The 27,176-nt window shown below is 51.6% G+C and overlaps 2 protein-coding genes across 3 annotated transcripts in view; one reads left to right on the top strand and one right to left on the bottom strand.

Moving 5' to 3' along the window:
• SLC5A10 (solute carrier family 5 member 10) overlaps positions 1 to 27,176 on the bottom strand; it is a 54,643-nt gene that overhangs the window by 16,439 nt on the left and 11,028 nt on the right. For both annotated transcript variants that reach the window (XM_072982633.2, XM_078381343.1), the window contains exons 8-9: positions 25,703 to 25,908; positions 22,308 to 22,443 (exon numbers count right to left, since the gene is read on the bottom strand). In XM_072982633.2, the coding sequence (XP_072838734.2) occupies positions 22,308 to 22,443; positions 25,703 to 25,908 (342 nt within the window). The remainder of the gene's footprint in view (positions 1 to 22,307; positions 22,444 to 25,702; positions 25,909 to 27,176) is intronic.
• FAM83G (family with sequence similarity 83 member G) lies at positions 965 to 26,923 on the top strand. Its single transcript, XM_020814623.3, has 5 exons — positions 965 to 2,512; positions 10,409 to 10,576; positions 16,270 to 16,394; positions 16,840 to 18,370; positions 25,125 to 26,923. Exons 1-5 carry the CDS (start codon positions 2,033 to 2,035, stop codon positions 25,539 to 25,541), a joined length of 2,721 nt encoding a protein of 906 aa, XP_020670282.3. The 5' UTR covers positions 965 to 2,032; the 3' UTR covers positions 25,542 to 26,923.

Raw genomic sequence — 27,176 nt, 5'->3', positions numbered from 1 at the left:
CCTTTATGAACCTGCCCGGGTGTCAAGATCATCCGGGGAGGCCTTTCTCTCGATCCCACCACCCTCACAAGCATGCTTGGTGGGAACACAGGAGAGGGCCTTCTCTGTGGTTGCTCCAGGACTTTGGAACTCCCTCCCACTGGAGACCAGCCTGGCCCCCTCTTGGTTGTCCTTCCACATGCAGACAAAGACCTTTCCCTTCAGGGAAGCTTTTCCTGAGTGACTGGCTGGCTGAATGGATTGTTTTTAAATAGATGGTTGTCCTTCACTGCTTTGAATGTGTTTTGGTATTGCTTTTGTTTACCATTTTTAATACAATGTGTTTAATTCGTTTTAAATATTTGTATACTTATTGTTTTTTAGCGTTCAAACATGGGTCCTTTTCATGATACAATCTGCCTTGGGCCCTTTTTAAGGAGGAGGGTAAAAATGTGCTAAATCGATCCATTTCTGGCAGCCAAAACCTGCAACACCAGCAGCCTCTGCTTCTGGCGGACGCCAAGGTTCCCGCGAGAGTGGCGTTGATCGCCTTGAGGCCGAGCCAAAAAAAGGCCGATGGGAATCGCCACGAAAAAGAGGATCCAGATGGGCACCCCGGAAGGCGCCGCGTGGGGCATTTCGGGGGAATGTAGTGGAGAAAAGGGAACTTTTTAACGGCAAGCTTCGCTCTGGATGGCCCGCAAAAGGCTCAGCTCCAGACCGAGACAGGGAAGAAAGAAGACAGGCTTGCTTTGCACTTTCCTCCTCAAAACCCCACCCCAGGTAAGGAGCAAACGTTTTGGAACAGAAGGGGGAGGCTGCCTCCAGAGACATCAGCACAAGAGACACCCCCTTGGCCAAGGGAGGTTTCCCACATCAAACAGCCCTGCGCTTGCTTCAAAAGGCTACGAGGAGCGCAGGAGAGAAGGAGACAGGTATTGGAGGTCCACTCCCAAGCCAAAGGCCACCTTGCAGGCAGGCAGGCGCTTTGTTGAACGTGGTCATCATCACCCTCAGCCACAGCCGGCTTCCCAGCTTGCCTGCCTCCTCCTTTCCCTCCCTGGCCTGATGCGGAAGAGAGCACACAGCGCCTTCTTCCCATGCCCAGCTGGGTGAATCATGCGCTTCCTGCCTTCCCCGGGGAACCAGCATGAAACAGCCGGTGTGTGGCTCAGCGAAGGGGTTAATGGGACAAGCAGCAACAAGGAGCCCGGGAAGGCGGGCCGAGGGCGTGTGACGGCAGGTCGGGCCGGGAGGAGCAGTGGATTACTCAGGTCCTTCTCCTGTTCATGCGCCTCTTTCCCCGGCTTGCAACCGGATGAGTTCATTCCAGGCGGAGAACCTGCCGGGCTCCAGCTGGCCGGCCGGCAACAGCCCTCCAGAGCGGAAGCCCAGAGCCAGAAGGCCCACCAGAGACAGACCCTCCCGAGAGGCAGCCGGGGAAGCCTTCAGACCTGCCCTCCTTTCCTCTCCTGTCCAGAGAACTTGTGGATCCAAGACAAGAGAGGGTCAGATCCCGGCTGAACAGCCAAGAGAACTCTGCCCCGGCAGCTGCTATTTACTTTATGCCGGAGGAGTTTCGTCACCTTCTTTGTCAAGTGTTCACATGGGGAATTGGAAAGGAAAGGAAAAGAGGTGAAGAACACAGAAGCTTGTTGTGGGAAAGGACGGAAGAAAAACAGGATTTCGACATAGCTGAAACGGAGGGCGAGGGTGTTTTGACGGTGGTTGTGTCTTGTTTTTTAGCCATTTTTCAAGAGTTTGGGGTTTGAGAGAAGACTGGACAAATCTCTCCCCCCCCACCCGGTGCTTTTCATCCAACTGAGATGAGATGATGAACCAACAGAAGGATCGGATTCGTCACTGAAAGACCTCAAAGGGTCAAGTCCCTTTTGGGGAAAACTGGGGAAAGGGGAAACCATTCACAGGGACTTGAGAAAGAAGGTTTTTTTCCAGCCGCGAATTGACCCACTCAGAGAAACCTGACCCTAACTTATTTTTTTAAAATAGTCCACTTGCTTTATTTATTCTTTGTTGACGGACGCCGGGAAGCATGGCCCTCTCCCAGGTGCAGTGTCTGGACAACAGCCACGTGAACTGGCGGTCCAGCGAATCTAAGCCGGAGTTTTTCTACAGCGAAGAGCAGAGGCTGGCCTTGGAAGCCCTGGTGTCCAAAGGCCCGGACGCTTTCTACGAAGTCCTCAAGAAGGAGAACATCCGCGACTTCCTTTCCGAGCCGGAGCTCAAGAAAATCTTGGACTCCCTGGAAACGTACGACCCGGGCTCGGAGTATTTTCCCCGGGGGGACGAAGATGTGGATCGCCAGAGCCAAAACAGCGAACAGGAACCGGCGCCTTCGTTGGCGTACTGGCCGGAGAAGTCGGACCGGTCTATCCCTCAACTGGACTTGGGCTGGCCGGAGACCATCGCCTACCGCGGGGTGACCCGGGCCACCGTCTACATGCAGCCCCCCATGGACTACCAGCCTCACATCAAAGAGGTGGTCCGCAAGATGATCTGCCAGGCTCAGAAGGTGAGAGAAGGTGTCGTGATCTGGGCCATTTTTTTATGGGAAGGGAAGGGAGGAGAAGGGTGGGTGGATGATCCTATAGGCAACCTCGGGATCAACCCACTATCTTCTCTTTTGCCCGGAGGAGGAGGCATAGACAAGTCTAGTCTCCTCCGGGATGAGCTCACCGCTTGCCTATTTATGGCTGGTCTCCTACTCAGCAGCAGGTAAGCTCTTCTGCACGGATCCTGCCTCCCCGAGTGATCAGGGAGAGTCGGTTGGCCGGACGGTGTGTTGGCTGGCTGCTTAGAACAGCTGCCAGTTCACTGTGATAGGAGCCCCAGGTGGAAAGTGAATTCTTATGATATGTGTGTGTGTGTGTGTTACGTTACAATATGCTGCTACACCATCCCCGAACATGCCGATCTTGTCTGGTTTTGTAAGCTGAGCAGGGTCAGGCCTGGTTAGTGCTGGGAGGGGAGACGACCGGGGAAATGAGGCAGAATCTCCAGATAGGGCTAGGAAAAGATACTGATTGCAGAACAGCCAAATAGGGCTAGGCTAGGAAAGAAAACAGACATACACACACCCGGTCTGCCCAGGTAGCCTCTTATGCTCCTCCTGCACCCGTTGTGTTATATTCTTCTTGGCTACTGGTAGTGGCCACTGATGGCCACGGGCTTTGAGACACGAAGGAAGGGCAGAGAGAGGAGAAGCAGCCTCCACTCTCCCCCCCCCCCCGTCTTGCCTTACAGGCATTCGCGATTTCCCCAGTTTCTACATACACCGATGTGTCCCAAAGTCAAGTCAGACAGCCCCAAAGATGCCATGTAACATCATCCTTCCTCTCCTCGACGGCCCTTCCATTCCGGGTTCAGTGCTTTTGGGGTCACGCTTACTCGTAAGGTGGCCGAGTATGATCTGAATCCACCACAATGGCACATGCGTGCGAAGGTTCAGTGGCAAAACTTGAGCGATCGTGAGAAAATATCCCAGTATTATCCATACTGTGGCAAAACACATTTTTTGGCTGTTGCTGTGGTTCTGAGCTATCAAGTCCTGAATTTGAATTACGGCGGCCCTTGTTGGTTTTTCAAGGGACGTGAGAGCCCAGGCAGGCCCTCCAGGTCTTCACACCGTGTCACTCGACAAAATGGTGTCAGAAACGGAGGCAGAGAAGAGAGGATGAAGGGGGAAGGGACCTCGTCTTAAAAATCATATTGTCTTTGGGATGTAAGGGGAAGGAAAAGGCTTCTTCCATGCCTCTTAGGGAGCGTTGTGGCATGGTGAGTTTCCACCCAGAGTCTCCTGGCAGCAGGCGAAGCAACAAAATCTGATTCTCCGTTTTAAAAACACAAATCGCTTGTCTGTACCCAAGAACCGTCCCTGTTCCATTTCTGAAAGGCACTCTTCACGCGCACCGTGGTACCCTCTTCTTTGTCGCTTCACTCCTCCTGGCTGGTTGGAGTGGAGATAACATGCCCAGGTTGGAAAAGTGGCTGAAATTTAAACAACGCCGCCGCCATGCAGAAAAGTCTCTCTTTCTCTCTCCAGCCAGTCAGAGCGTATTTTAAGAAGATGGCTCAAAATCAACCCTGTCCGCTTCATTCAGAAAAATGTGTCGAGGCAAGCAGGTCAAGCGTTCAGAGCGTTGGCAGGCAGCTGGTGCAGAAAAAAAAACACATCTGTGTGGTTCAGTGGCTTGAGGGCAGCTTCAGCAATCTGAGTTTCCCCATCTGTAAAATGGGACCAAGTCACGACCTACTTCTCAGGCTGGCGAAACAACAAGCAGGATAAAAGCCACTCATTAAAAGCCTGCGTAAATCATAAATAACCATTACAGCCAGGCCGGGGTTCTGATGGGGAAGAGCCACCGACGAATGGTTCCTGCATCGCCGGCTTTACAGGTGATCCCATACTTCGAAAGCAGAATCCGTCCTCGGCTCCCGGCTCCCTCCTCTTGCGCCATCCGTTCATCGCTCTTGATTGAAAACAGGGAGCGTGAAAAGGCAGAGGGACGTCTCTCGCGGATGCTTTTCGGAAGACCTTACGGCGGATGGGTCGCAGGCCCGGTTAGAACAAAACCTATTTTGGTGACATTTCAAAAGCTGGTGTCACAATGGACCCGGGGAGATTTTCTCCCCCCGCTCGGTACGAAGGAAATGGCAACCCGTGTAAGCAACCATCAAGGGTTTAAAGGAGCAGACACACAAGCAGCACCAAAAGCGGATTCATACCTGCATGCCATCATCATCTTAGAACTGAAAATATGAACAACCTGGATTCCACCTCCCCAGTCTGTTTTTAAGAGTTTGATGTCCAATGCATTTTAGAAAACATTCAAGCTGAAGAAAGCTGATTTCTCTGCTTACAGAAATGAGCCACAGGAGCCCGTCGGTCAGCTGCTAAAGCTCGTGATTAACAACAGAACCTCCACGCTGAGGAGCAGTATATCTCAGAGCACCATACAGTGGGGGGAAAGGAGCAGGAGGGTCCAGGCCTCCTTTTCAAGCCCTGCTTTAGACAAAGGGGGCTCTCGCGAATTAAATCTTGCAGCGTGATCTTCGTAAGGAATTCCAGATACTGTGCAGTACGAACTTCCACGGACCTCTTGTGCTCGCTTTTGGAAGCAACCAACGGAGGGTGCGGTCGAGATGGCAAGCAAGGATCCGTGCCTTTGAAAGGGCCCAGCTGGGTCAGAATCTCCCCTACACTGTGCGATGGCTGGGAAACAGCTCACGCCAGACCGGGCTACGAGCGGTTCAAAATGTGAGCTCAAGTCAACTTAGAAAGAAACATATTTCTATCGTTTGTTTGCGCAACCCACTGTCAGATTACGCTGGACATTTAAATAGCTGCATGGGATAATATTACTAATAAGAGGGCAACGTAATGAGACCCAGGCGCCAGCAGCCGGTTTGGGACAAGTTGCCTGTGATTAATTCTAGGGTTGCACTCGGGCCCTTCAATATCCTCCTTGTTCTGTCTCGTTAAAAAGTGGAATGGACCACCTGCCCATTGCTAGGTTAGAAAAATCCGGGCTCCGAATGGCCGGCTGTTGGTTCTCCACGCATCCGGACTCCGCCAGCGACTGGTCGGGTGACCTTGGTCACGTCACCGAGTCTGGTGAGACCATTGCAGGTTGTGCTCCTGGTTCGGAGGAGCCTGAAGCTCACCTCGTGTATCAAATAGGTAAAAGAGGTTCTTGTTTGCCTGCATTGGGCAGACATTTTGAGTTTCACCTGCAGGAAACCTCCGGGAGATGAGTCTGAAAAAAAGCCCATTTGCCTTCCAAATAAAAGGCCAGAAAGCAAGCATGAATACAAAGGGTGGGTAGAGTTTTCCAGCCAGGCTAGGAAGAATCAGGTCCCTAAACCTTTCCTTAAGGAAGGAAAGGTGGCTCTGTTGGACTGCCTCTCCCAAAACGCTCAGCCAGCATGGATGGGGAACTCTGAAACCGGGTGCCTACAGGTTCCCGATGTCACCTTTCCCCCTCGGGCGAGGTGTGATGCTCCCTGACGACCCACCGACTCATCCCGTCACGGGCCAAGACCACACATTCATCCTCAGTCGGCCAGGCCTACTCCACCAGCCAGATTCTCGGATCACTTCCTTCCACGGAAACCACGCTCTGCCCCTCTCGGGCGGATTCTACACAGTCCCGCCATGTGGGAGATGATGAACCTTGGACGCAGCCGGATGCCGCAAGCTCCCCGCTGAGCTAAGAACCATAAAGGAGCAAGCACACCCCCACGACCGACCGACCGACCGACGTGCAGCAGGGCAAAGTTCTTCCCGAGGGAGCATCCTTGAAGCCGCTCATCTCCGGCTCTGCCTGCCTGCCCGGGAGAAGCTCTGTTCAGCACGAGCCATGAGTCCGGTGGGACCAAAAGCCGGAATGAGCCGTGGGGGTGCCGCCTGCCAGAAAGGGCACCGAAGGTTCCCCCCACCCCCATTTCTCCTTGGGGTTTGGCCATCAACTCAGTCCCCAGAGGAGAAATTGGATGTCTCCAAGCCCCCCCCAAAAAGTGTATACGTTCGGGGAGAGGAAGAAGGGCAAGCAATAGGGAGGTCTCGCAGTTTTTATTTTCCTGACATGCATTGCTCGATTTCGGTGCCAGGCCCCTCTAAATTTGGGGGCCCCTGGGACAAAGCCCCCCCCGTTAATTACAACCCTGCTCAAAGGATTCACCCTAGTAACATTTGGGGGGGGAAGGAGGGGAGAGGCCAGAGAAAAGCGACACCCCCAGCCGATTGAATAGCCCTGTAGAGAAAGCCGCACTCAATCTTACAGGTGCCCATTGGCAACCCTAAAGGACGAGGAAGAGAACCAACAGCCCGGTGGCTTTTCCCGCCTTGATGTCCCCCTCAAGGTGTCGGACTACAGCTCCCATCACCCCCAACATCTGGGGGCTGAACGCAGGAAACAACATGCCGGACTAGACAGCTTTTCCGACACTGAACCGGTTTCTAAGCAGAAATGAGAAACCGGACTCTTTCTCTCTCTCTTCCCCCCCCTTCCCGACTATAGTACCCATAATCCCCTAGCCAGCACAGCTGCTCATAGTGGATCTGACCACCACACCCCCAAATGAGAAACAAATGGGAAGGCGCTGCCCAGCCCAGCCTTTGAAGTTCTCATTAGCTAAAGGAGTTTGAAAAGCACAAATCCTGGACTCCTGCTTAATCATCGAATAAGCCAGCATCCCGGCAGATGCTTGGCTTCTCGACTTCCAGTGTGTTTGTGTTCCTCTCTCTCTCTTTCTCTGGCATCATCAATTCGTTTTCTTCCAGCCTCCCTCAAAGAGAAATAAATAAATTTGCACATCATGGTTCTGTAATTACAGGGTGCCAGGTGTGCATGCGCACCCTTGCGTGGTGTGGTCTGAGATGAAAGGAAAAGGCCAAGAAAACAAGCAGAACCACGAGACATTTATTTGGCTCCTATCTGTGGTTTTCCCGCCCGTAATCTCTCCCATCTGATTGTCTGTTTTTCAATGCACAGCAATAAAAACCTCTTTGAAGCTTGTGGGAAAAGAGGAGGAGAATTCACGTGCTCGTTTTTCCTTGGGACCCAGATTTGGCGAAGGAAGGAAGGAAGGAAGGAAGGAAGGAAGGAAGGAAGGAAGGAAGAAAGAAAGAAAGAAAGAAAGAAAGAAAGAAAGAAAGAAAGAAAGAAAGAAAGAAAGAAAGAAAGAAAGAAAGAAAGAAAGAAAGAAAGAAAGAAATGGAAGTTGAGAACCATTCTGCCTTTCCTTCCTTCTTCGAAATGTCCCATAAACGACCTGGAAGGAATCTAAGGCAAAGCTGCGCTCCGTTGTTTCTAAACAGCAAATCCAGCCAAAAATGCAGACCGACGGCATACTCTGAGTGCCCAGCCCGGTTTGCGAGGACACAAGGAAGAGGGGGAAAGCAAGAGAGAGCTGGAATCTGCTCCCGGGAGAGACCGGTTTCGGCTACTCCGAGGGATGAGATCCATTCGTAGGAAAGCATTTCTTAAAATCTATATTAAGGAAACAGCACAGAGCTTCTGTCCTTGTGAGATCCACGCCAGTCCTTTGGCCCACTGGCCGGTGGTGGTCCGCCAAGCTCCCCCTCTTCTTATTAGCATCGAAAACTTGTTTCTAACCACCCGAAGACATTTGATCATTAATTGCTTCTTTTTTTTAAAAAAACATACATAGCATTTCCTTCCCATTAAAAGCCAGCCAACAGCCCTTTGAAACCTAAAGAGATCTAGGCGTGTGTAGTGGTTTGAGCCAGGACTAGAACGAGAGGCAGCTTGAGATCCCGAGTCGTCTTTCTTGGTGGCTACTCTGAGCCTGTGGAACTCCCTGCCAAGGGAAGCTAGACTAGCCCCTTCCCGCTTGCCCTCCTTTTTACCAATAGGCAAAAATTCATCTTTTTAAAAAAAATCAGGTGGGCTTTGGGCAAGAGACCAGCTGCAGAGGAAGGGTCTCGCTCACTAGGCTGGGGCTGCACGTAATTCTCAGCGATGTTATTTGTGGGTGTGCCTATTAAATTGTGTTAAGCAGTTGTTTTCACTTTGTGGTGTTATTACTGCCTTCCTTTTCTGGAATATGATATTGTGCATGGCTTTTATCTCTCAAGATGATGATGATGAGATATAGATTCAGAAATTTAAATCAAAGGAGTGGCCCCTTGTAATCGGCTGGCTCTGCCTTGCAGGGGTGTTGGGGGGGATATACGAGATGATGATGAAGATGACTTTAAAGAGGGAGGCAGGAAAAGAATTGCAGGCGAGGTGGGCAGGAAGACATTTTTTAAGCGACAAGAAAAGCCAGCCCTGATCAAATCAAAGGCTGCACAGCTTTGTCTTGCCCACAACGGTCACCTAGATGTGTGCAGACAGCATCTGGGTGTCTTACCCCCCCCCCCAACAGCGCTTGGTGGTCGTATAAGTAGCCAGCAGCTGGCCATCACCTCCGGGAACTGACCTGGCTTCTTCTCCATGGCACACCTCCGATGACAACCTTGGTTACATCTTTAGGGTGGTGCATTGGGTAGCTTTAGGACAAAACGGAGGCCCTCAATTATTGTTAATGACAATCAGACTGATTAAAGGGCTGCGATGCCCCCCCCCCGGGAGGCAAATGGCTTGGCACCGTTCACGACGGGCGTCTGTGTTTAGCTGCTCGGCGTGACAGTGTACACAAGCCACTTTGCTTGCATGCCTCAGTTTCCCAATCTGTCCAAAGGTAGGTCAGCCTCGCCCCTCCCCTCCCACGGAGAGGCGGCAAGGCTAGAATTAATAAACGAACTGCCGATGCAGCACCTTTGATACCTCGGAATCAAAGGCTCCGGACGGGGTCTAATCAGGGCGATGGGACGCTTCCGAAAGGGCAGACGTGAGGAGCCGAAGCCATAAAGGTGTGAGCGCTCCAAGCCCAATTAGGGCGCCTCCCGCAGAGGAGCGCCACGCCGCAAATCAGGAAATCAGGCCAGGAACCAGCCCGAGCAGAGGCCGAGCACTAAATCCATCCTCTTGCCCTTCCCGACTAGCCTACTTTACAGGGTTGTTGAGCGGATCAAACCGGGGGGGGGGGGAGGAAGAGCATCAGGTACCTTGAGCTTCATGGAAGAAGGAAGGGACAAGAATGAACGGCACCCCCCAGCTCAGCTCTTGGTCTGCTCAGGGGGGTACTTCTGTGCTTATAACTCAACAGAGCCTCTTTGTACAAGAGCAGGCTATCTCTTACTACAAAGTTCCAGGAGAAACACCTAATTACCATCACGTTACACACTCACACTCACTCACACACATACATACACAAAGGCATGCCAAACACAATTCGTGTATATTCAAATACTTTGCAGATTTACTGGAAATGCTTTCGTAACAGCATGGGGCATGTAGCACGCAGAGCGTTGAGCGCTTTTTTAAAAAAAGGAACTGGTTTTCTGTTTCTCGTTACTTTTATCTTTCAGTAGCCGGTTGTCGTTAACTGGCCACAGAGAAGTAAATTCCCTTAAACACTCCTGGCCTTACTTTCGGTCATTTTTCAAACAAATCATTAGGACTGATAAGAAAAGCCGAAAATCAGAGGGAAGCCCACCTTACCCAGGCCCTGAGCGCTTAGGAAGAAAAGTGGGTTATATTCAGAGCCTCCGCAGTTTCATTTATGGACAGCCAGTGGTTAGAGCATTAGACTTAGGGAGGTCTGGGTTCGAGTCCTCCCTCAGCCAAGAAAACTCATGGGACCACCTCGGGCTGTTTGCCCTCTTAACGTGACCCACTCAATATGTTTGTCGTGACAATAAAGTATAAAGAACAGGCCGGCCTTGAACTCACCGCATGAAATAGGGTAGGATATACATGTAATTCTGTCATGCGGCATCGTCCGACACCCGCCGGATTCGAACTTCCACAACTAACGGCCGGATCCTCTCCTTCCACAGGTGATCGCCGTGGTCATGGACATGTTTACGGACGTGGACATTTTCAAGGATCTCTTGGAAGCCGGCTTCAAGCGGAAAGTGGCCATCTACATCATTGTGGACGAGTCCCATCTGAAATATTTCCTCCAGATGTGCGAACGGGCCCAAATGCACACCGGCCACCTCAAGGTAAAGCTCGCATTGCTCTCTCAAAGAGACACGCGTTGCGTTTGTGGGAAATGAAAAGAAAAAAGCGGGAGAAAAGGGGCCGGTGGTCCCCGAGAGAGAGACCCTCCTGGTCTCTTCCAGGTCGCATCCTGCACACAAAGGAGCCTCAAACGTCTAGCTTTGCATGGATCACAACTTTTCCCTAAATTCTGTGGCGTCCATCTTGCAAGAAGACGGTAGGGCTTACTACCTCCGTGTAGCAAGATAGGAAAGTCCAGGGCTTGTGCCAAGGCAGGATCTGAAGCATCAGCTCCGGCCAGATGCTCAGAATTCATGCTTATCCTTTATTAAGAACTTTGGATATATTATCCAATCAAACCTTGTAACAGCTTTGGAAGGTAGGCTAATCAGTTTTTCATATGCCACCAGATGCGCCCTAAATACCTGCACTGTAGCCCTGCATTCAGTGCACTCAGCACCTCAATGTTCATTTTAAAACAAAAACACAGCCGCATGCTTCTAGTCCTCAAGAATGTGACGCTATAGGATCCATGCCTCGCAAAACCTTAAGAGTCAGGCAGGAGCCTCAAATTAGATGCTCAGCAGCCACCAATTAGACATCAGCGTCTCATGTGCCTCCCTGCCCTGCCCTGCCATTAACATATCTGAAATAATTTATGCAAATTGTACAGACGGAGGTGGGGAGCGCGTTTTTCGCCACCTGCAAAATGCAGAGTTCAGGGTTCTAATCCGGCAGCCACAAACCCAACCAGAAATGTTGCTTTGCCATTTCACTGAGCTCTTTTCAGCCCAGAGGCCCAGAATTACTGTCCCCATTTTGCAGACGAGGCAAACGGAGGCAGAGGAGGAGGGAAGCTTGAACGGAGCACAGCTAGCCGTTGGCCACCAGAGGAGAGGCGAAGGAGGGGCCCCCATCAGCGTCAGAGCCTTACACTTCAGCCTAACCCTCGTTAGGTTTGACATAACGACAGGCCAAAGGCGAAAGCGAGCCTCGGTTTCATTTTTAAGCCTGCAATTGTACTTTAACCTTCAGCTCGCAAACCGTCCGACCTCTGGCCCAGCCTCAGCCGGCAGGAAGGAAAGAAGCCTTCTTTTCAAAAGGCCCATCCCACTGCTTTTTATTTTGCAGTCGAAACCCGTGCAGTTCTTCAGATTAAAGCTTGATAAAAATTACTTTGGGAGACTGCAATTCACAAATGCTGTACGGGGCCTTCCTGGCCAAGACGCATTCTGGGGGGGGGGGGAAATAATAAAGCACCCCAAAAAGTTTTTTATTCAAGCTCTGTTGCAGAAGTGAGAATTTCCCCTTGTGAACGGACAGAGCCCTGGATATGTAACGGGGACCGTGTTTAGAGGAAATCTGGCAGAGAAAACTTATTTATGCATCTCTCTGTCGTATAGTGGGTAAGACTCAGGGGAGAGATTGGTGGCCGGCTACTTGCTGTAACCACGTCCTGGGTCCACCTAGCTTAGTATTTCGAACTCAGGCTGGCATCAATAGCTTCCTGGGGTTTCAGGCAGGTGTCAAACCTTGCCTGGTGATACTGGGGATCGAGTATCAGCCTCCCAAACCCAAAGCATGTATCCTATCACATTCTCTGCAGCGGCCGGCCACCAAGGGAACCAGGGTCAAATTACACATTACAGGAAGCCCGTAATTTGAAGAAGGCATTCCCAACTATTACCATGGCCTGATCAAATCAGCCTGTTTTGCTTTCTGATTGGTTATCGGGAGCTAATCACACGCTTTGTTGGGAAGCAGGCCTGTGCTGGTGAAGAGGCTGGCCGGAAGCGCCTTTTAAAATGCTAAGGCCATTCCAGCGGCTAATTGCATGGAATCTGTCATGCATAATTTGACCCCAGGATGCCAACCGAGACGGATTTTTGATCCGATCTGGCAGCGCTGCACTTGGCGGGCTTCTATCTAGGCTTCATGTCCTGAGTTCTTTGCCTGTTAAAAGTGGAAGGAAACCCAAGCCGCCAGCCCTCAGTGATGACTGGGGCAAGTTCTGACAGGCCTGTGCAAAAAGCGCAAGCTGCCAGCTTGGGGGAAAAGGCAGTCTCTGTGGGCTCAGCACTCGGGGAGCGTTTGTCGGATGATTCAGCCCTTTGCAAAAAAAGAAAAAGAAAGGAAGAAAGAAAGAAAGAAAAAAGGAGGTTGCCTTACATGCTCTTAATGCTTGGGCTGGTCAACCCATCTTTCATGTTTCCGTCTGTTTTTCTTCCTATGTCCAGATTAAACAAACACATTTGACTTAGTGGAGGAGGAAGCTATGCTGCAGCGGATGACGCCGGTGGGTGGGTGTGCTTTTCTTCCCTGGCTCAGCCGGGCGTTGGCGCCCCGGTTAGCTTTCTCTGAGTTCCCGTCCAGGGGTGGCCACAGATTGACGAGCAACCCAGAAAAATCTCCCCACGGGGCCAGGCTCTCCCCCCCTCAAGCGGTGGACATGTCGTCCAATGGGCATTTGGCACCAAAATGAACTGGGTTGGGAGAGAGAGAGAGAGAGACCGTCCTTCGTAAACGAAACGAGATGCCCTCCCTTTGCCGTCAGTCACACCTTAGGCTAATCCACCTAGACAAAAGAGGAGCCATCACAACAGGCCACACCAAACCCATTAACGGGCAGACGGCGGCCGTGACAGCACTTAAGTCAACGGTGATGATTTATCCGTTGAGAAAGGACTGGTGCATGGAGGAGAGAGAGAGAGAGAGAGAGAGAGAGAGAGAGAGGAATTTTACTGGTGGGGCTGTCCCAAAGGTTTTGCTGGGTGTGCCAGCCTTCCAAGATTTGGCCACGGCGCTTCATGCCCTCGCTGCCTCTAGACTACTGTAATGTGCTTTACACGGGGCTGCCCTTGAAGAAAACATCTGGAAGCTACATCAAGTGCAAAACGTGGCTGTGTTTTATGGAGATGCCATCTTGCCTGCCCTTGAGCCATCTGTGCGGCTTCCCGTTTGCTATCAGCCTTAGTTCAAAATGCTAGTTGAGTCTTAAATTTATGCAGCTGAGCCCAAATTTACAAAGGCTTTTCCTTCGTGACTGACTGTCTAGGACAGTAGTTCTCAAACTGGAGTCCCCAGAGGTTTTTGGACTGCAAATCCCAGACGCCTTTTCACCATTGGCTGGGCTGCCCAGGATTCTTGGGAATTGCAGAACCAGAAAATCTGGGAGCCAAAGTTTGACAATCCTGGGCCCGTAATGCTCGGCTTTAGGTTTCCTTCTGGAAGGTGCAGCCACTTTTCAAACTTTGCTGCCGGCTGAGGACAGCTTTCGGCAACGGTATTCATGTCTTTATCTCAGAGTGGAAGGAGAAGAAAACATATCTATTTCGAACAATGTTATCTCCTGTCTTTCAGCCACTCCTGTTCAAAACATCGCTTTCAGCAAAAACAAAAAACAAAAATCTATCAGGGTTTTAAGGAGTCTTGAGTATGGAAAGAACAATTAAGGCGAGTTCTCCACATTCACAGTTTTGCAGTTACCCCTCCAGCCACTATAAAACGTCATGTTCTGAAGGGCTGCAGCAGCCTCTGTACAATCCATAAATCCATCACCCTCCTCAAGCCCAGGGCGGGTAAAATTACATGGGCTGTTTGGAAGTGGAAACATAGAATTTGTCTGGGAAACACGTCTAAGGACGAGCAAGACAGGAAAAGCTGGCATTAGAGCGCCTTCGCCTCTCCCCACGATTCCTGCCTCCAGCCTTGGGCGGGTCCCCAAAAGCCTGTTCTGGCAACGGGTGCCTCGGCTGACAAGTCCCTCGGCTGTTGAGGACTGGATATAAATCTAAGCCAGGTTTGCTCGGGGAGGCCTCCCAAAGCATCTTGTGGGGCTTGGAAAGCTGTGGGGAAAGCCCCCAGATGTGGCAGAAGGGACAGAAGAGAGAGCCATCATCAGAAAGCCGTTGGAGGTATCACCAGAGCTGCAGTTCCCAACCTTGGGTGATCCAGATGTTCTTGGACTACACCTCTCATAAGCCTTCGCCATTAGCTGTGCTGTCCAGGATCCCTGGGAGTTGTAGTCCAGGAACATCTGGATTACCCCAAGGTTGGGAACCACTGCCTTAGAGGAAAGCAAATAACCTGTTCTTTAGTTCAGTGGTCCCCAACCTTAGGCCTCCAGATGTTCTTGGACTACAACTCCCAGAAGCCCTCACCACCACCTCTGCCGGCCAGGATTTCTGGGAGTGGAAATCCAAGAGCATCTGGAGGTCCAAGGTTGCGGACCACTGCTTTAGTTGAGTCTTCCCCCATTCACCAAGATAGCTTGCTCCTTCCATCCATTCTCTCCATCCTTTTACATTTTCTTTACTCCATAACACCCCTCCAGGCACATGTCCCACAGGGAAGGTTTGCGGGTCTACGCCAAAAGCCAGGGGTCTCCACCAAATTATTCCCGGGAGGTTTCTGCACTGTTGTGCGTGTTTGTGTCTTTTAAGGCAAATGGCATGGATGTATTTGCTGGTGAGCCAGGAGTGAGATTCGCTGGCTCTGATCCTATCGCTCCTGAAACTGATGCCGAGAAACTAGACCTCCCTTTTCGGTGATCCTTAATAGAAGAAAACAGGGTGCCCCCCCCGAAAGGGAAACAATGGCCAGACAATTGGAGAGAGAAAGAAAGAAACAGGTTCTTCCAGACTCCGAGAAAGATCTGGTTTTAATGAAACCGCTCGCTCAGTGCTGCTGTATCAGGAAAAGGGGATAATGACACCCCAAAGTGAGTTTTGCAGATTGCACTTCCGGGAAGGAAAAAGAGAGAGAGAGAGAGAATATTGTTTTCTGCACTTCTCTTGCCGCCTCCGTGGCATGATGGCATTCTCTCTCAGGCCGCTTTAGAAAAAGCTGGAGCCAAACGTATGTATCTCAGTATACCAGCAAAACAGAAAAGAAATTGATGGGCAACACTAAGTTTATTTACAAACAAAACTTGCAATAAAAGGATAAACTATTCATTGTTCCAGTTAGTTTGGTGTGCTCTGTCCCATAATACTCCCTTCTGTGTCCCTTCTCTTCTTTCCTAACTGCCTCTCCATGGGTTTTTCTGGACCAGTTAAAATTCTGCGGCCCCGTCTGTCTTCATCAGACTGTCTGGCGGAGTCTCTTCCATTTGTGTTTGGTATTTTATTTTCCCTAGTCAAAACATTTTTGGTATGTTTGAGAAACAGAGGAAATGTTGGAAAACATCCAGTCATGGGTTTCCGATCAGCAAAAGAAACCCAAACAAATAAAAGCAGCATAGCAAAAGAAAAAGAAAAAAAACTTAAAGCCGAGGCAAATGAGCAACTGGACGGCCCTTGATCAAGAACAGGCAACCCGGTAGCTTTCTGAGTTTTGGACTACACTTGCCATCGTCCTCGATCACTGGGCATGAAGACTGGGACTATTGGGAGCTGTAGTTCCAAAGATATGAGAAGGGGGGCAGCTGTTTTGTCCCTGTCGTAGACAGTCCAAAGCAGGCGTTCCCAACCTTGGCTCCCCAAATGTTCCTGGACTGCAACTCCCAGAAATCCTGGCTGGCACAGCAAGGGGTGAAGGCTTCCGGGAGTTGTAGTCCAAGAACATCTGGGGACCGAAAGTGCGCCCGAAGTATCGGCAACAGAACCATCCTCTTTCCATCTGTCGCTTCCCTCCCCCTTTGGTCCTGGAGACGCCGTCTGTTCAGATCCTCTGTCTCTTTGCTCCATCCTTGCAGAATCTCCGCGTGCGCACGACCGGAGGGACGGAGTTTTTCACCCGCTCGGCCACAAGGTTCAAGGGCGCCTTAACACAGAAGTTCATGTTTGTTGATGGCGACAAAGCCACGTGCGGGTCCTACAGGTAGGTGTGTCTTCTTAGCCTTGGAGAAGCAGAGAATGAGTGGTTTTCACACACACACACAAACACACACACACACTCCCAGTTGCTAAAGAGTTCTGTGTGACTCAAAAGCTGGCATTACTTCCGTAGCAGACATTAATCCAGCCAATGCAGGAATCTGCATGCAGTTCTTCTTTCTTGATTGGCAGGATGCTCTTGAATCCTTCAGGGCTGTTGCAGGCTTCGCTAGATCTTCCATTTTGCTTGTGTTTCAACCCAGTGATTTATTTTAAGCAGCAGAGAAGAGGCAGGTTTTAAATCTGGGTGGGGGAGTGTGAGCCAGCAGCCAGAGGAGAGGGGGCCCTGCCCAAACCATGCGTGTGGCCGTCGTCCGGCCTCCCTTTGCCCCTTCTTGCTGCCCGCAACTCCCCCCCCCAAGTAATCCCTGTGTTGTTCCCTCTTCCAGCTTCACCTGGTCGGCAGCCAGAACGGACCGCAACGTCATCACGGTCCTCTCGGGCCAGGTGGTCGAGGCCTTTGACAAGCAGTTCCAGGAGCTGTACCTCATGTCTCGGGGGGTCAGCCTGAGCTCCGTCCCCATGGACGAAGAGCCGGAACCAGAACCGCTGATTCTGCCCTCGCTGGCGCCCGTCAACCAAGACCAAGCCGTCATGAAGAGGATGGTGAACCCCAAGTACGCCCTGGTCAAGGCCAAGAGCGTGGAGCAGATCGTCCACAGCAAAGAGGGCAGCGAGCAGAAAGCCACCCAGCTGCCAAAGGCGGCGGTCAAGGGCAAGGCCGGCCCGGAGGGCCATGTCGCTGAGCGGCCGAGCGGTCTAGCGGAGACGGCGCCGCCGATCCACCCGGGGCTCTTGAACTTGGAGAAAGCCAACATGTTCGATTACCTGCCCACTTGGGTCGAGCCCGACCCGGAACCCGGGAGCGAGGTGTTGGGGTATATCAACATCATCGACCCGAAGGTCAAGATCATCCAGCCCTCGCAAATGAATCGCATCAAGGTGTGCGACGTCTCGCAGGCCAGCGCTCAGCACAGGCAGAAGCTCAAACAGAAGGCGCAAGAAGGGAGGAGAAGCAACGGCCGCCCCACTAACCTGACCCCCTCTCCCCACCAGCTGGAGAAGCCCTGCCCCAAAGTAGTCCCAAACCAGGAGACCTCTCCAAACCTCGTCGCCCACCCTGTCAAACAGACCTGCGGACACCCTGCCAATGGAGGCGGCTTCGCCACTGTGGCCAGCAACGGTCAACCCTCAAAGCAGCCGCACGACGCACAACCGGAAGACCGGACGGACCACGGCGTGGCTCCCCCAATCCCGAAACCGCGGACAGTCCCTGTGACGGACTTTATCTCCATGAAAACCGCACAGACCGAGGAAGGAGGTGCCCTGCAGGATGTGACCCCGGCCCAGCCCTCTGGGGCTGACGGAGCAAACGCCGACGTGAGCCCTGAAGGAAGCCAGCCAGTTTCAGGGACGGGGAACTCGCGCACGCTGAGCAGACAGGCGGCTGTGTCTCAGGTGACCCCGGTGAACGGGGTGCAAGGGGGTGCAGCTGGAGAGGACGAGGAAGAGGAGGACTACGTGACCGTCAGCGACCAAGACAGCTGCTCCGGAAGCTCCGCCGAGCGCAGCCACCGGCACTCGGACGCCTCTTCTGTCTCAGAGGAGTGCTTCGAGGTGAGATCCCACCCGGGGCTTCTGAGGAGGACCAATTCGGACTTCCTCGTCAACGGAGGGACGGGCAGCCTTCCCCCCTGGTCTCACCTTCAACGCAAGCTGAGCGAGCCCCACATGAGCCGAGGGACCTTCGTAAGCCCCCTCGGCAGCCCGCAACCCACGCTCGGCTTGGCCCTGGAGGAGGCCCGGCAGAAGAGGCGGGAAGGCGACGGCGGGGAGGACGCGAGGCGAGTTTTGGGAAGGGGCCATCACCGGCACGCCTTGCCCGACGGCTACAATACCTGTCCGAGCAATGCTCCACAGGTAGGGTGATCTGTTGTATCCTTCTGTGCTTAATCTTTTTTCTTTATTGGTCTATAAAAATATTGAAAGGGTTCTCCAGCAACTGAGGATGAGGACTTAGGGTGGATCCAGAGGTGATACGACGGTGACGATTGCAGGTGTCACGTGACTCGTATTCTTCTCTCCAAATGACTCCTCCCTGTCCGAATATATTCATCGCCCCAGTGTGGGTTGTGGGGTAATGACTGGCAGGCGGATGGGTGGCCCGCGCCACGCCTGAACCCGGGCACCCTTCAGATAAAGGCAGAGATAAATATAACAAAAGGATTCCAGGGTAGCAGATCAGTCCAGGCTCGCAAATCAGCACATTCAAAACTTTCCCAGCCCACAAAAATGAGAGCAGTCTGTCTGTACAGACTGACTTAATGCGTTGGAGGTTGGTTGTGTTTTTTTTTTTATTATTATTATTATTATTTTTGACAGGGCAGACTGAAAGAACAACATACCCCTCTCTCCCTCCCCTGTGTTTTTGTATGGTTGTAGTTACAAAGTTAGAAATACTTTGCTGGTCACTTGGAAGGCGGTTTCTTGTTCGCCACAGGTGACCAGAGGAGCCCTTCCCTTCAAAGCCTGGGCTTTCATTGCTTCAGTGATCTCTGGCAGGCTTGGGATGAGAAAAGAAAACCTTCCCCAACCTGGCACACACACACACCCTGGAGGTCCCCTGTCTCCACTGGCTAAGCTGGCTGGGGATGGTGGGAGTCGTAGTAGTCCCCACCCACCCACCCACCCACACACACACACACACACACACCCCGGCTCAACTGGATTTAACCTCTGACGTTTAATTTCTCCAAAGTGCAGCTGATTGTTATTAAATTCTGTTCCTTCGATTTCACGGCACTTGGGGTGACGTGTCTCTGTGGGGGCCTGGGTTTACGTCACCCCTTGTGTAAGGCAACTCCTGCCGTCCTGTCCATGCCTCTCCCACTCTCCCGAGGTTTGAGGATTTCAGAAGGGCTGGTCCCCGCACGTGTCGGGGTGCCTCCTCGGCTGGCTCGCCTTCCCTTCCCGCCCGAGATTTACTGAGTCTGCCCCGTCAGACGGGCCCAAGGGGATCTGCATGGAGAGCTCAGTGGGGCAGGCTTTTGCGGCTGGTCTTGTTTGGTTTCTCCAAAACACTGCAGCCGGTCCAGCGGCCGCAAAGCAAACGCCGCGCAGGGTTGGTCCTCTTTGAAAAACTGGGGCAAAGGCCCCACAGAACAGAGCTGGGCTGTGGCATGACACCTTTGCCAAACAGTCATACGGCACAAAAACACACCGGCGGGTCAAGGGTCATTTAAGAACAATCACTGGGAATCAGCAGCCCAGGTGATAATAGCCGGGAGAAAAGAAGACTGAAAGGAGACAGGACAGGACTTTTCAAAGACTCGAAAGGTGGTCCTATTAGAGGAGGTGCAGGATCTGTTCTCAGTCATCCCAGAGAGCAAGACACGTAATAATGGGCTCAAGCCGCAGGAAGCCAGATTTCAGCTGAATATATCAGGAAAAACTTCTTAACTGTTAGAGCAGTACGACAGTGGAACCCATGACCTCAAGGGGAGGTGTTGAGCGCTCCAACGCTGGAGGCATTTGGGGGGGAAGGAAATAAGACACCCATCTGTCAGACCTGTTTTGATTTGGATTCCTGCCTCGAGCAGGGGGTCAGACTCAATGACCTTTGGGGGGCCCTTCCAACTCCATGATTCTAAGATTCTATGATAATCAAATATGCAATGAGCATTACACTTCGTATTAGCCAAAGTCGGGTCTATGAAAGGGCCTTTTCAACCAGAACTTGCAACAGGTAACTTTTTTATGATGACGGTTTCTCTGCCTTGGCCGTTGGATTCAGGGAATTACCATCCTCAAAAAAGTGAACTGCCCAGAGTTCTGTTTTCAACAGAGAATATCAGCTCGAGAGCAGCACCTCCCAAATGTATTTGAACCGTGCATGGTGGGGCACCCTGAGTTTAGAAAAATAGGAAAAGCTTCCATGGGCGTAAGAAGTAATTATCAAGGACATGAAGTCAAGCCAAATATCTGACGTTTTGAGTATGATGCAGACAGACACAACACAACCCTGCCTAATCAATCCCCCGTGTTTTGCTAACCAACAACACACCAGCCCTTGAAGCCACAAATATGGCAATATTTTTGTATTTTGCATTACTTTCCCACCTTTCCTTCTAAAAACTCAGGGTAGCACAGAGATGTAACATTTCCAGAAATTTCCATTTTATTCCCGGAAAAAAAGTTTTTTCCCTAATTTTTTCCCTAAAAAAAATAGAATGTTTTGGAAACATGAGTCAATTCTTCCTCACCAGAACGCTTGACCTCTAAAGCCTTCAATCTTTAACCACTCCACTCCACTGTCTCTCTATTTATACGCTGCACAACAAACTGCTTTTAATTCTGCCTCCCCCCCACCAAATCTCCTACGGATTGCTGCAAAATCCTGAGTTTATTTATTATTTTTATTTTTGCCCCGCTCTTTCCTCCTTAAAAAGGACCCAAGGCAGCTTACATCATCAAAAGACAATATTTTAAAAGCTCAAAATAGTAATTATACAAATATTAACCAAAAAAAAAACAAACAAACCAATACCATGCTAAAAGAAAACGAACACCAAAAAACACATTCAAAGCAGCAAAGGCGCCACCAATCCATTAAAAACACCCGACCCAGGCAGCCGGTGACTCAGGGAAAGACCGCCAAGATGGAGCCAGCCTGGCCTCCAGTGGCAGGGAGTTCCAGAGTCTGGGAGCAGCCTCGTGCCATGCTGGACGCGTGGCTTCCTTCTGGCAGAAGGGGCCCTCTGTCTAGACTCTTCGGCTCAGCTCCCAGGCCTTTTAATGAGCGGCTCTCGCCCAGGTACTGCCCCCGTGGGCTGTGCCCTTAAGAAAGGAAGATTTGCAAGGTTTGCAGACAATATAGGGAGAGAGAGCAGAAGGGGAAAAACAGCAGCCGGCCACAATCCTCAGCTTTCCTTGGCCATTTCAGCTGCTCACAGCATCTTCCTGAGTCCCCATCGCTGCCCGCCCGGGGGCCAGCTGACGTTGGCAAGACTGGGCATGCCGGCAGCTGCTGCCTTTGAAGTCCTGACACAGCAGCGTCCAGCCCCTGAACCAGCATGTCCTCATTTACTGGGCCAAACTGGTTTCTGGGAGGCTGGCAAGGAGCTGAACGAAAAAAGCTGATTGAGATGCCTCCGCCAAGCAGCCCTCGGGCTCGGGAGAGCGCAGAGGCCTCTTTAAAATCGCCTCTCCGACGCCCGGCCAAGCCCAACGCCTTCCCTTTCATGCGGGACCACAAACCGATCAAACTGGCCTCGTAAGTCTGTGGCCCAGCACGGCGGATGGAGATTCACACCACAGTCCGTCGCTTTTCTCCCAGCCTAATGCATGGAAAACAAAACGCCTTCCTTTCTGGACTCCAGACCGACACGGAGTCTTGTGACACCTGAAAGGCTACCAAGTGGGAGTCGGCGTTCTGCTGTTGTGCACGGCAGCTCGCTTCTTCGGAGGAGTGGATTGCCCTTCGGTCCCCCAAAGCTTCCACCTAATAAAACCTGGCAGTCTTTAAGGGTGTCACAGGACTCCTGCAGTGTTTTGGGGCAACAGGCTGATCCAGATGCCCCCTCTGGATTTCTGAGAACATTTTCTGCACAGCCGGGCTTGCCATCCGGATGGCGACCACTTGAGAAGTCCCATTTCAGTGATATTGCCAGTTCTGTACAAGACCATGCAACACGTGGCCCTGGGTACGTGGCACAGGCCACGCCGGGTGGGTGGCAGATTCTGGGAGCTATAGCCCCGGTAAACTGACTTATCTAAGCTCTCCTCTTAAGCACTCCAAAAGAATTTGGATCTGGCCCGTCCGACATTTCTCCACTCAGGAATCTTGGCGAGATCTTACCCGGATATAAGATGCGGCTGATCATCCCCGGCATAATGATGAGAACCATGGGCAGCATCTTCAGATAGCTGGCTAGGATGGAGCCCGCCTTGGCATGGCTGAGGTTCTTCGCCGACAGGGACCGCTGGACGATGACCTGTGCAGGAGGATTTTGACAGTGACCGAGAGTAGGAACGAGATGGAGAAGGCTTGAGTTTTTTTTTTTTTAAAAAACCCATCTGGCTACAAAACTTTGAGTCGAGTTTTATCGCCTTTTTTTCTGATGAGACCTTGGAACAATTACTTTCTAAGACTACAACTCCCAGAAACCTGAGGGCTGGGGGATACTGGGAGTTGTAGTCTGCAAAGCTCGGGCTGTTCTGTGCATGCATAGGCACCCTGTTTAGAACGCGGGCCCGCAGGAGCTGCTTAAGCACAGCCTGACTCCCCAGGCATCGCCTCGATGGCACAGGAGACGAAAGTGGCCCATTCGGGGCCACTTCCTCTCCCCAAAATCCTTTAGCGCTGCAGGAGGAGCCAGGAAAAGGCTGGGAGCCAATACCGATTGGCATTCCTGCAGTCAACTGCATGGCTCACCCATTTGGAGAAGTGGCACAGGGGTTAAACTGCAGCACTGCAATCAAGACTCTACCCGCTACCCCTGACCACCATGTCCAGACACACTCTGAGGGCATCGGCAGGCCCTCAAAGACATCCCCGGAAGAGGAGAAGTCTGCGGATGCTTCTTAGCCTTGACAGCAAAGGGCTTCTGGGTTGCCCACGAAGCGTCCGGTTCCCGATGCAGCAAGCCACCGGCTGACCCAGACTGGCCTTTGCTTTGAGTGAGGGAAGCCCTTTTTTATATGCCCTGCATACAGGATGGAGTGGGGCAGGAGAACAGGCCAGCCAGCGCGGCCAGTAACTAGGCTGACTGGGAGATGTGGGGAATTCAAGTCTAGTAGAGGATGCTTTGCAGACTTAAGCAGGGACTGGGTACGAGTTGCCATCTTCTTGACACACACAAAAAAACAACCACAACCAAATAGAATGTGGGCTGCAGATATTTTTTTTAGTATCTCTGTAAACAAGAGCATTAGCACTACAATTTGGTTTCTTTCTTTCCTTTAGAATGCAAAACTGAACATTCAAGGAAGAGCTTGGATGATTTCACAAGGTGTTGAGGGCCAGTGGAAAAAGCATGTGCCTGTAAAAACACAGAGAGAGAGAGAGAGAGAGAGAGAGAGAGAGAGAGCGAGAGAGAGCAGGATAAGACTCGCACCTCTATTACTAGCCGTTCCAAGGAGCAGAAAAACGGCTAGCAGTCAATACCCAGACTTTTTCCAAGCTCTCTCTGTTTCGCGTCCTATTTGTGGATCAGGTGTGGTGCTCAAGCCACTCTGCACTGCTGTCTAAATATTTGCTATTTTGCTGTGTTGTTTCAACAAACGGAAAAGCCTTCTTGGGCTCAAAGGTTTTCACACGAACCTCCGGGGGGGGGGGGCAGGGCGAAGCGGTGCAGCAGGGGATCAAGACTATTCATTCACGGACTGATTCATCATCTCCCACTTCCCGTGAGATGAGCCGGGGTTCTCTAAGAGCCCCTCCGTTCCAACAGCCTTCTCTGGTGGACAACCGTGACTTATAACTCCGACACCCCCCCCCAGATAGAAAAGGCATTCTGAGCCTGCAGAGCAGAGGAGAAACTCAGAATTTAGCCTTCCTGGTGGAATAATTATACAGTGGTGCCTCGCTTAACGAGCGCACCGTATAACGATGAAATCGCATAGCGATCCGTTTTTTCGGATCGCTAATGCGATCGCACAACGTTTTTTAAATGGGGAAAATTTCGCTTTGCGAAGACCGGTAAGCGTTTCGCTTACCGATCTTCGCAAAACGAACCCGCCGATCAGCTGTTCGGCGGCCAAAATGGCTGCCGGAAGCCGGGAAATGGCCCAAAATGGCCGCGCGCAGCGTTTTCGCGCCCTCGTTAAGCGAGGCGAGGGCGCGAAAATGGCTGCCGGCCATCCTGAAGCTTCGCTGAACGGTGAGTATTTGGCCCATTTGGAACGCATTAAACGATGTTTAATGCGTTCCAATGGAAATCCCTGCCCCGTTCAGCGATGCTTCAGCATAGCGAAGGTTAATCCGGAACGGATTAACCTCGCTATGCGAGGCACCACTGTATATATTTATATATACCCACAAAAACAAAGCAGAAGCAGCTTAGATTTTCCAGAAAAGTACCCTTGTTAAGTCTGCCATCCGGTGCAGCAAAACCAACCAAGGAAGGAAAGGCACATTTCTGATCATGCCCCAGAAAGGACTGTTTTAAGGCAGTGGTTCTCAAGCTTGGGTCCCCAGATGTTCCTGGACTACAACTCCCAAAGGCGCCTGGGAGTTGCAGTCCAGAACCATCTGGGGCCCCAAACACTGCTTCGAGCCATCTGTCTGTCTGTCCAGGAATCACGGCTGCCTCGTGGTCAGGAGCCCTATGGTGCCTTTAAGTCAAACAGGTTTCATTGGGGGCCGATGACTATGAAAGCTGACACCGGACAAAATCTATCAGTCTCGAAGCTGCTATGGGACAGTTTAGTAGTCCATGTCACAGAAATTAAGATATATTCTCTGCCCACTTTCTCCCCCAGTCTCCCAATCTCCATTGCCTTCCCTGTCCTCCACGCCATGCTGAATCCTGGACTGTAAGCTCCCTGGGGCAGGGATCTATCCCAAAGCCGTGTGAACACGGAGGACACAGAGATGGGGACTCAACCGATCAACACACAAAAGGGTGCAAATGGTTTTGATCACTGTTTTTCTCCCCCCCCTCCCTCCAACCAGGGCTCGCCACTGTTCTGCTACGGAACCCGGGTGCAAGGGTCCGGCCAGAGAGGCCGAAGCGGAAGCCAGCCGGGGAAAGGCCCCGAAGACAGCAAATACCCCCGGGACGGAACCAGGGTCAAAAAACTGCCCCCGGGCCCAACTGGCCAGGCGTATTGGCAGAGCAAAACCTTCGCCTCTCCTAAGAACTCGCAGCCTGGCCGTTCGCCCCAAGGGGGGAGAGGGGGTCCGCCGAGAGCAGCCGGCCAGGCCCTCTCCCCATTCCACGAAAGCCAGAGGGCACCGGAAGATATGAAGACGCCCCTCGGCATCCCTCTCTCTAAATTATCGCAGACCAAACACCTAAAGAGCAAGGTAAACCAGTGGTCGGATTCGAAACGGAAACCTCAGGGACCCATGAGCCATAAGGATCCTTGACCCCTTAAGAGGCACCCTTCTAGCGTTTGGGATATTTTTAAAGAACGAGAGAGAGAGAGAGAGAGAGAGAGAGAGAGAGAAAGCGTCAGCGAGGGGTCCCATTGCCTGCAGTTGTGCTTTAGCCCCGCAGGGAGAGGAGAGTGTTGTGGCTTTTTCCTCACCTGGTCTGTGCACCAGTACCACGTGGCCAACACCGAGAGGCCCAAAGTCATCCCGGTCCAAGGCAGGTCCCCAGAGATGGGATCCCGGAAAAGGTGCATGGCGTCCAGCCTCGGCAAGTGGCAAGAGGCATTGGGGATGGTTTTCGATGGGACCGCCTTCATGTAGGCGTCTTCTAAGTTGTGGTAGCCCCCGATCTTGTCGAAAGCTAAAGAAAAAGGCCGGGGGGGGAGAGAGATTGGGGTGGGGGAGAAAGCCGAAATCGATCCGTTAAAAGCAGACGGGTCAAAAGCAGAAACAGACGTTATGGATGACTCGTCATTAGAGCCAAACGTGCATCAACGTTGTAGAGCAAGGTTATTCTAGAAGACTTTAGTTTTTGTGAAAGCATACTTTCTGAGGAATCCTGTACTTCAACCTTGAAACCTAATGCCCCAAAAAAGAGCAAGCAGATTTTGCAAGATCTTGCGAGAGACAATCCTGCTGTGACAATTGCACACAATCAGCCCTCGAGGATTTCTCTCTTCTAATCATGGGTGATCTATAATGTTTGTTTTCTGCCCTCAGTGGTTGACAATTTACAAAAGCGTGGCTCAGACTGTTTCAGGATATTGCCCTGAAGGCAAAACCTTGTGTCAGCGTCCCAGTTCCCCCCTCCCCCGCCATTTTCCACCACGAATCTTAGGGCTACAAAACGCTTGAGACCTCCTCCTTTGTTTTGAGGTGAGGGGAGTAAACATACTCCAAATTTTTGGCCAAGTGGGCAGTTTTGGCTGAGGTGGGAAAGAAAAAGGAAGCAATCTGGTGGGTTTGAATGTATGTACCCTTAGACTGGATGCCTTTGGAATGGATTTAACCTCCAAAGACCTGGAAAGGCACTTGAATACAGTACTGTATAAGGAAGAACCCGCTCAAGCCATTCGCACTAGCAAATTTCTGAGAAAAGAAAATTTTCAGAAAATTTACCGCCCCAAACCTCTCCTGGTTAGTTAAAAACTGGGATTGCATTTAAATCCAGTATCCCCTTTGCCCTTTAAGAGATGGGGCATCATCTGCTGTCCGGCTGTTGTCTTCGTTTAAAATCCCGCTACATGTGTGCCTTCCGGTTCGAAAGATTCGTAGACGGGTAAACCGCTGCTGTGGAGGTTTGCCGTCTTGGGCCCGGCGTCCCAAGGCGTTGTTTACAAGTGTACAAAATAAAACCAACTGTAAATAGGCAGAAAGTCGTGAGAAACAGCATGATTCCCTGGACTTTCTATGGGGCCGCCTCTGGAGAATCTAGAGCCGAAGGAAGGCCCCAGACGGGTAAGGAGGGAGGCGGAAGGGGGAGGGATGGAGAAGACAAGGTGGGGGCGACAGGAATGATCTGTCAAAATTCTGTCAAAAGTGACAGGAATGGCCTTCTGTCTATACAGGTTGGTTAACTGTAGCAGAACTTGGAAAACACCTTCAAATATATTTGTATATATATGAGCA

Source organism: Pogona vitticeps, chromosome 13 (assembly GCF_051106095.1).
Source record: "Pogona vitticeps strain Pit_001003342236 chromosome 13, PviZW2.1, whole genome shotgun sequence".
In the NCBI taxonomy this organism is placed as follows: domain Eukaryota; kingdom Metazoa; phylum Chordata; class Lepidosauria; order Squamata; family Agamidae; genus Pogona; species Pogona vitticeps.
The sequence above is the reverse complement of the archived record's forward strand: the minus strand, read 5'-3'. Positions and strand labels throughout refer to the sequence as shown.

Bases quoted from the DNA above. Each gene is read 5' to 3' on its own strand.
- FAM83G (XM_020814623.3), top strand. From the start codon at position 2,033: ATGGCCCTCTCCCAGGTGCAGTGTCTGGACAACAGCCACGTGAACTGG. The intron at 2,513-10,408 runs GTGAGAGAAGGT...CTCCTTCCACAG, and splicing joins TGATCTGCCAGGCTCAGAAG to GTGATCGCCGTGGTCATGGA. The intron at 10,577-16,269 runs GTAAAGCTCGCA...CCATCCTTGCAG, and splicing joins TGCACACCGGCCACCTCAAG to AATCTCCGCGTGCGCACGAC.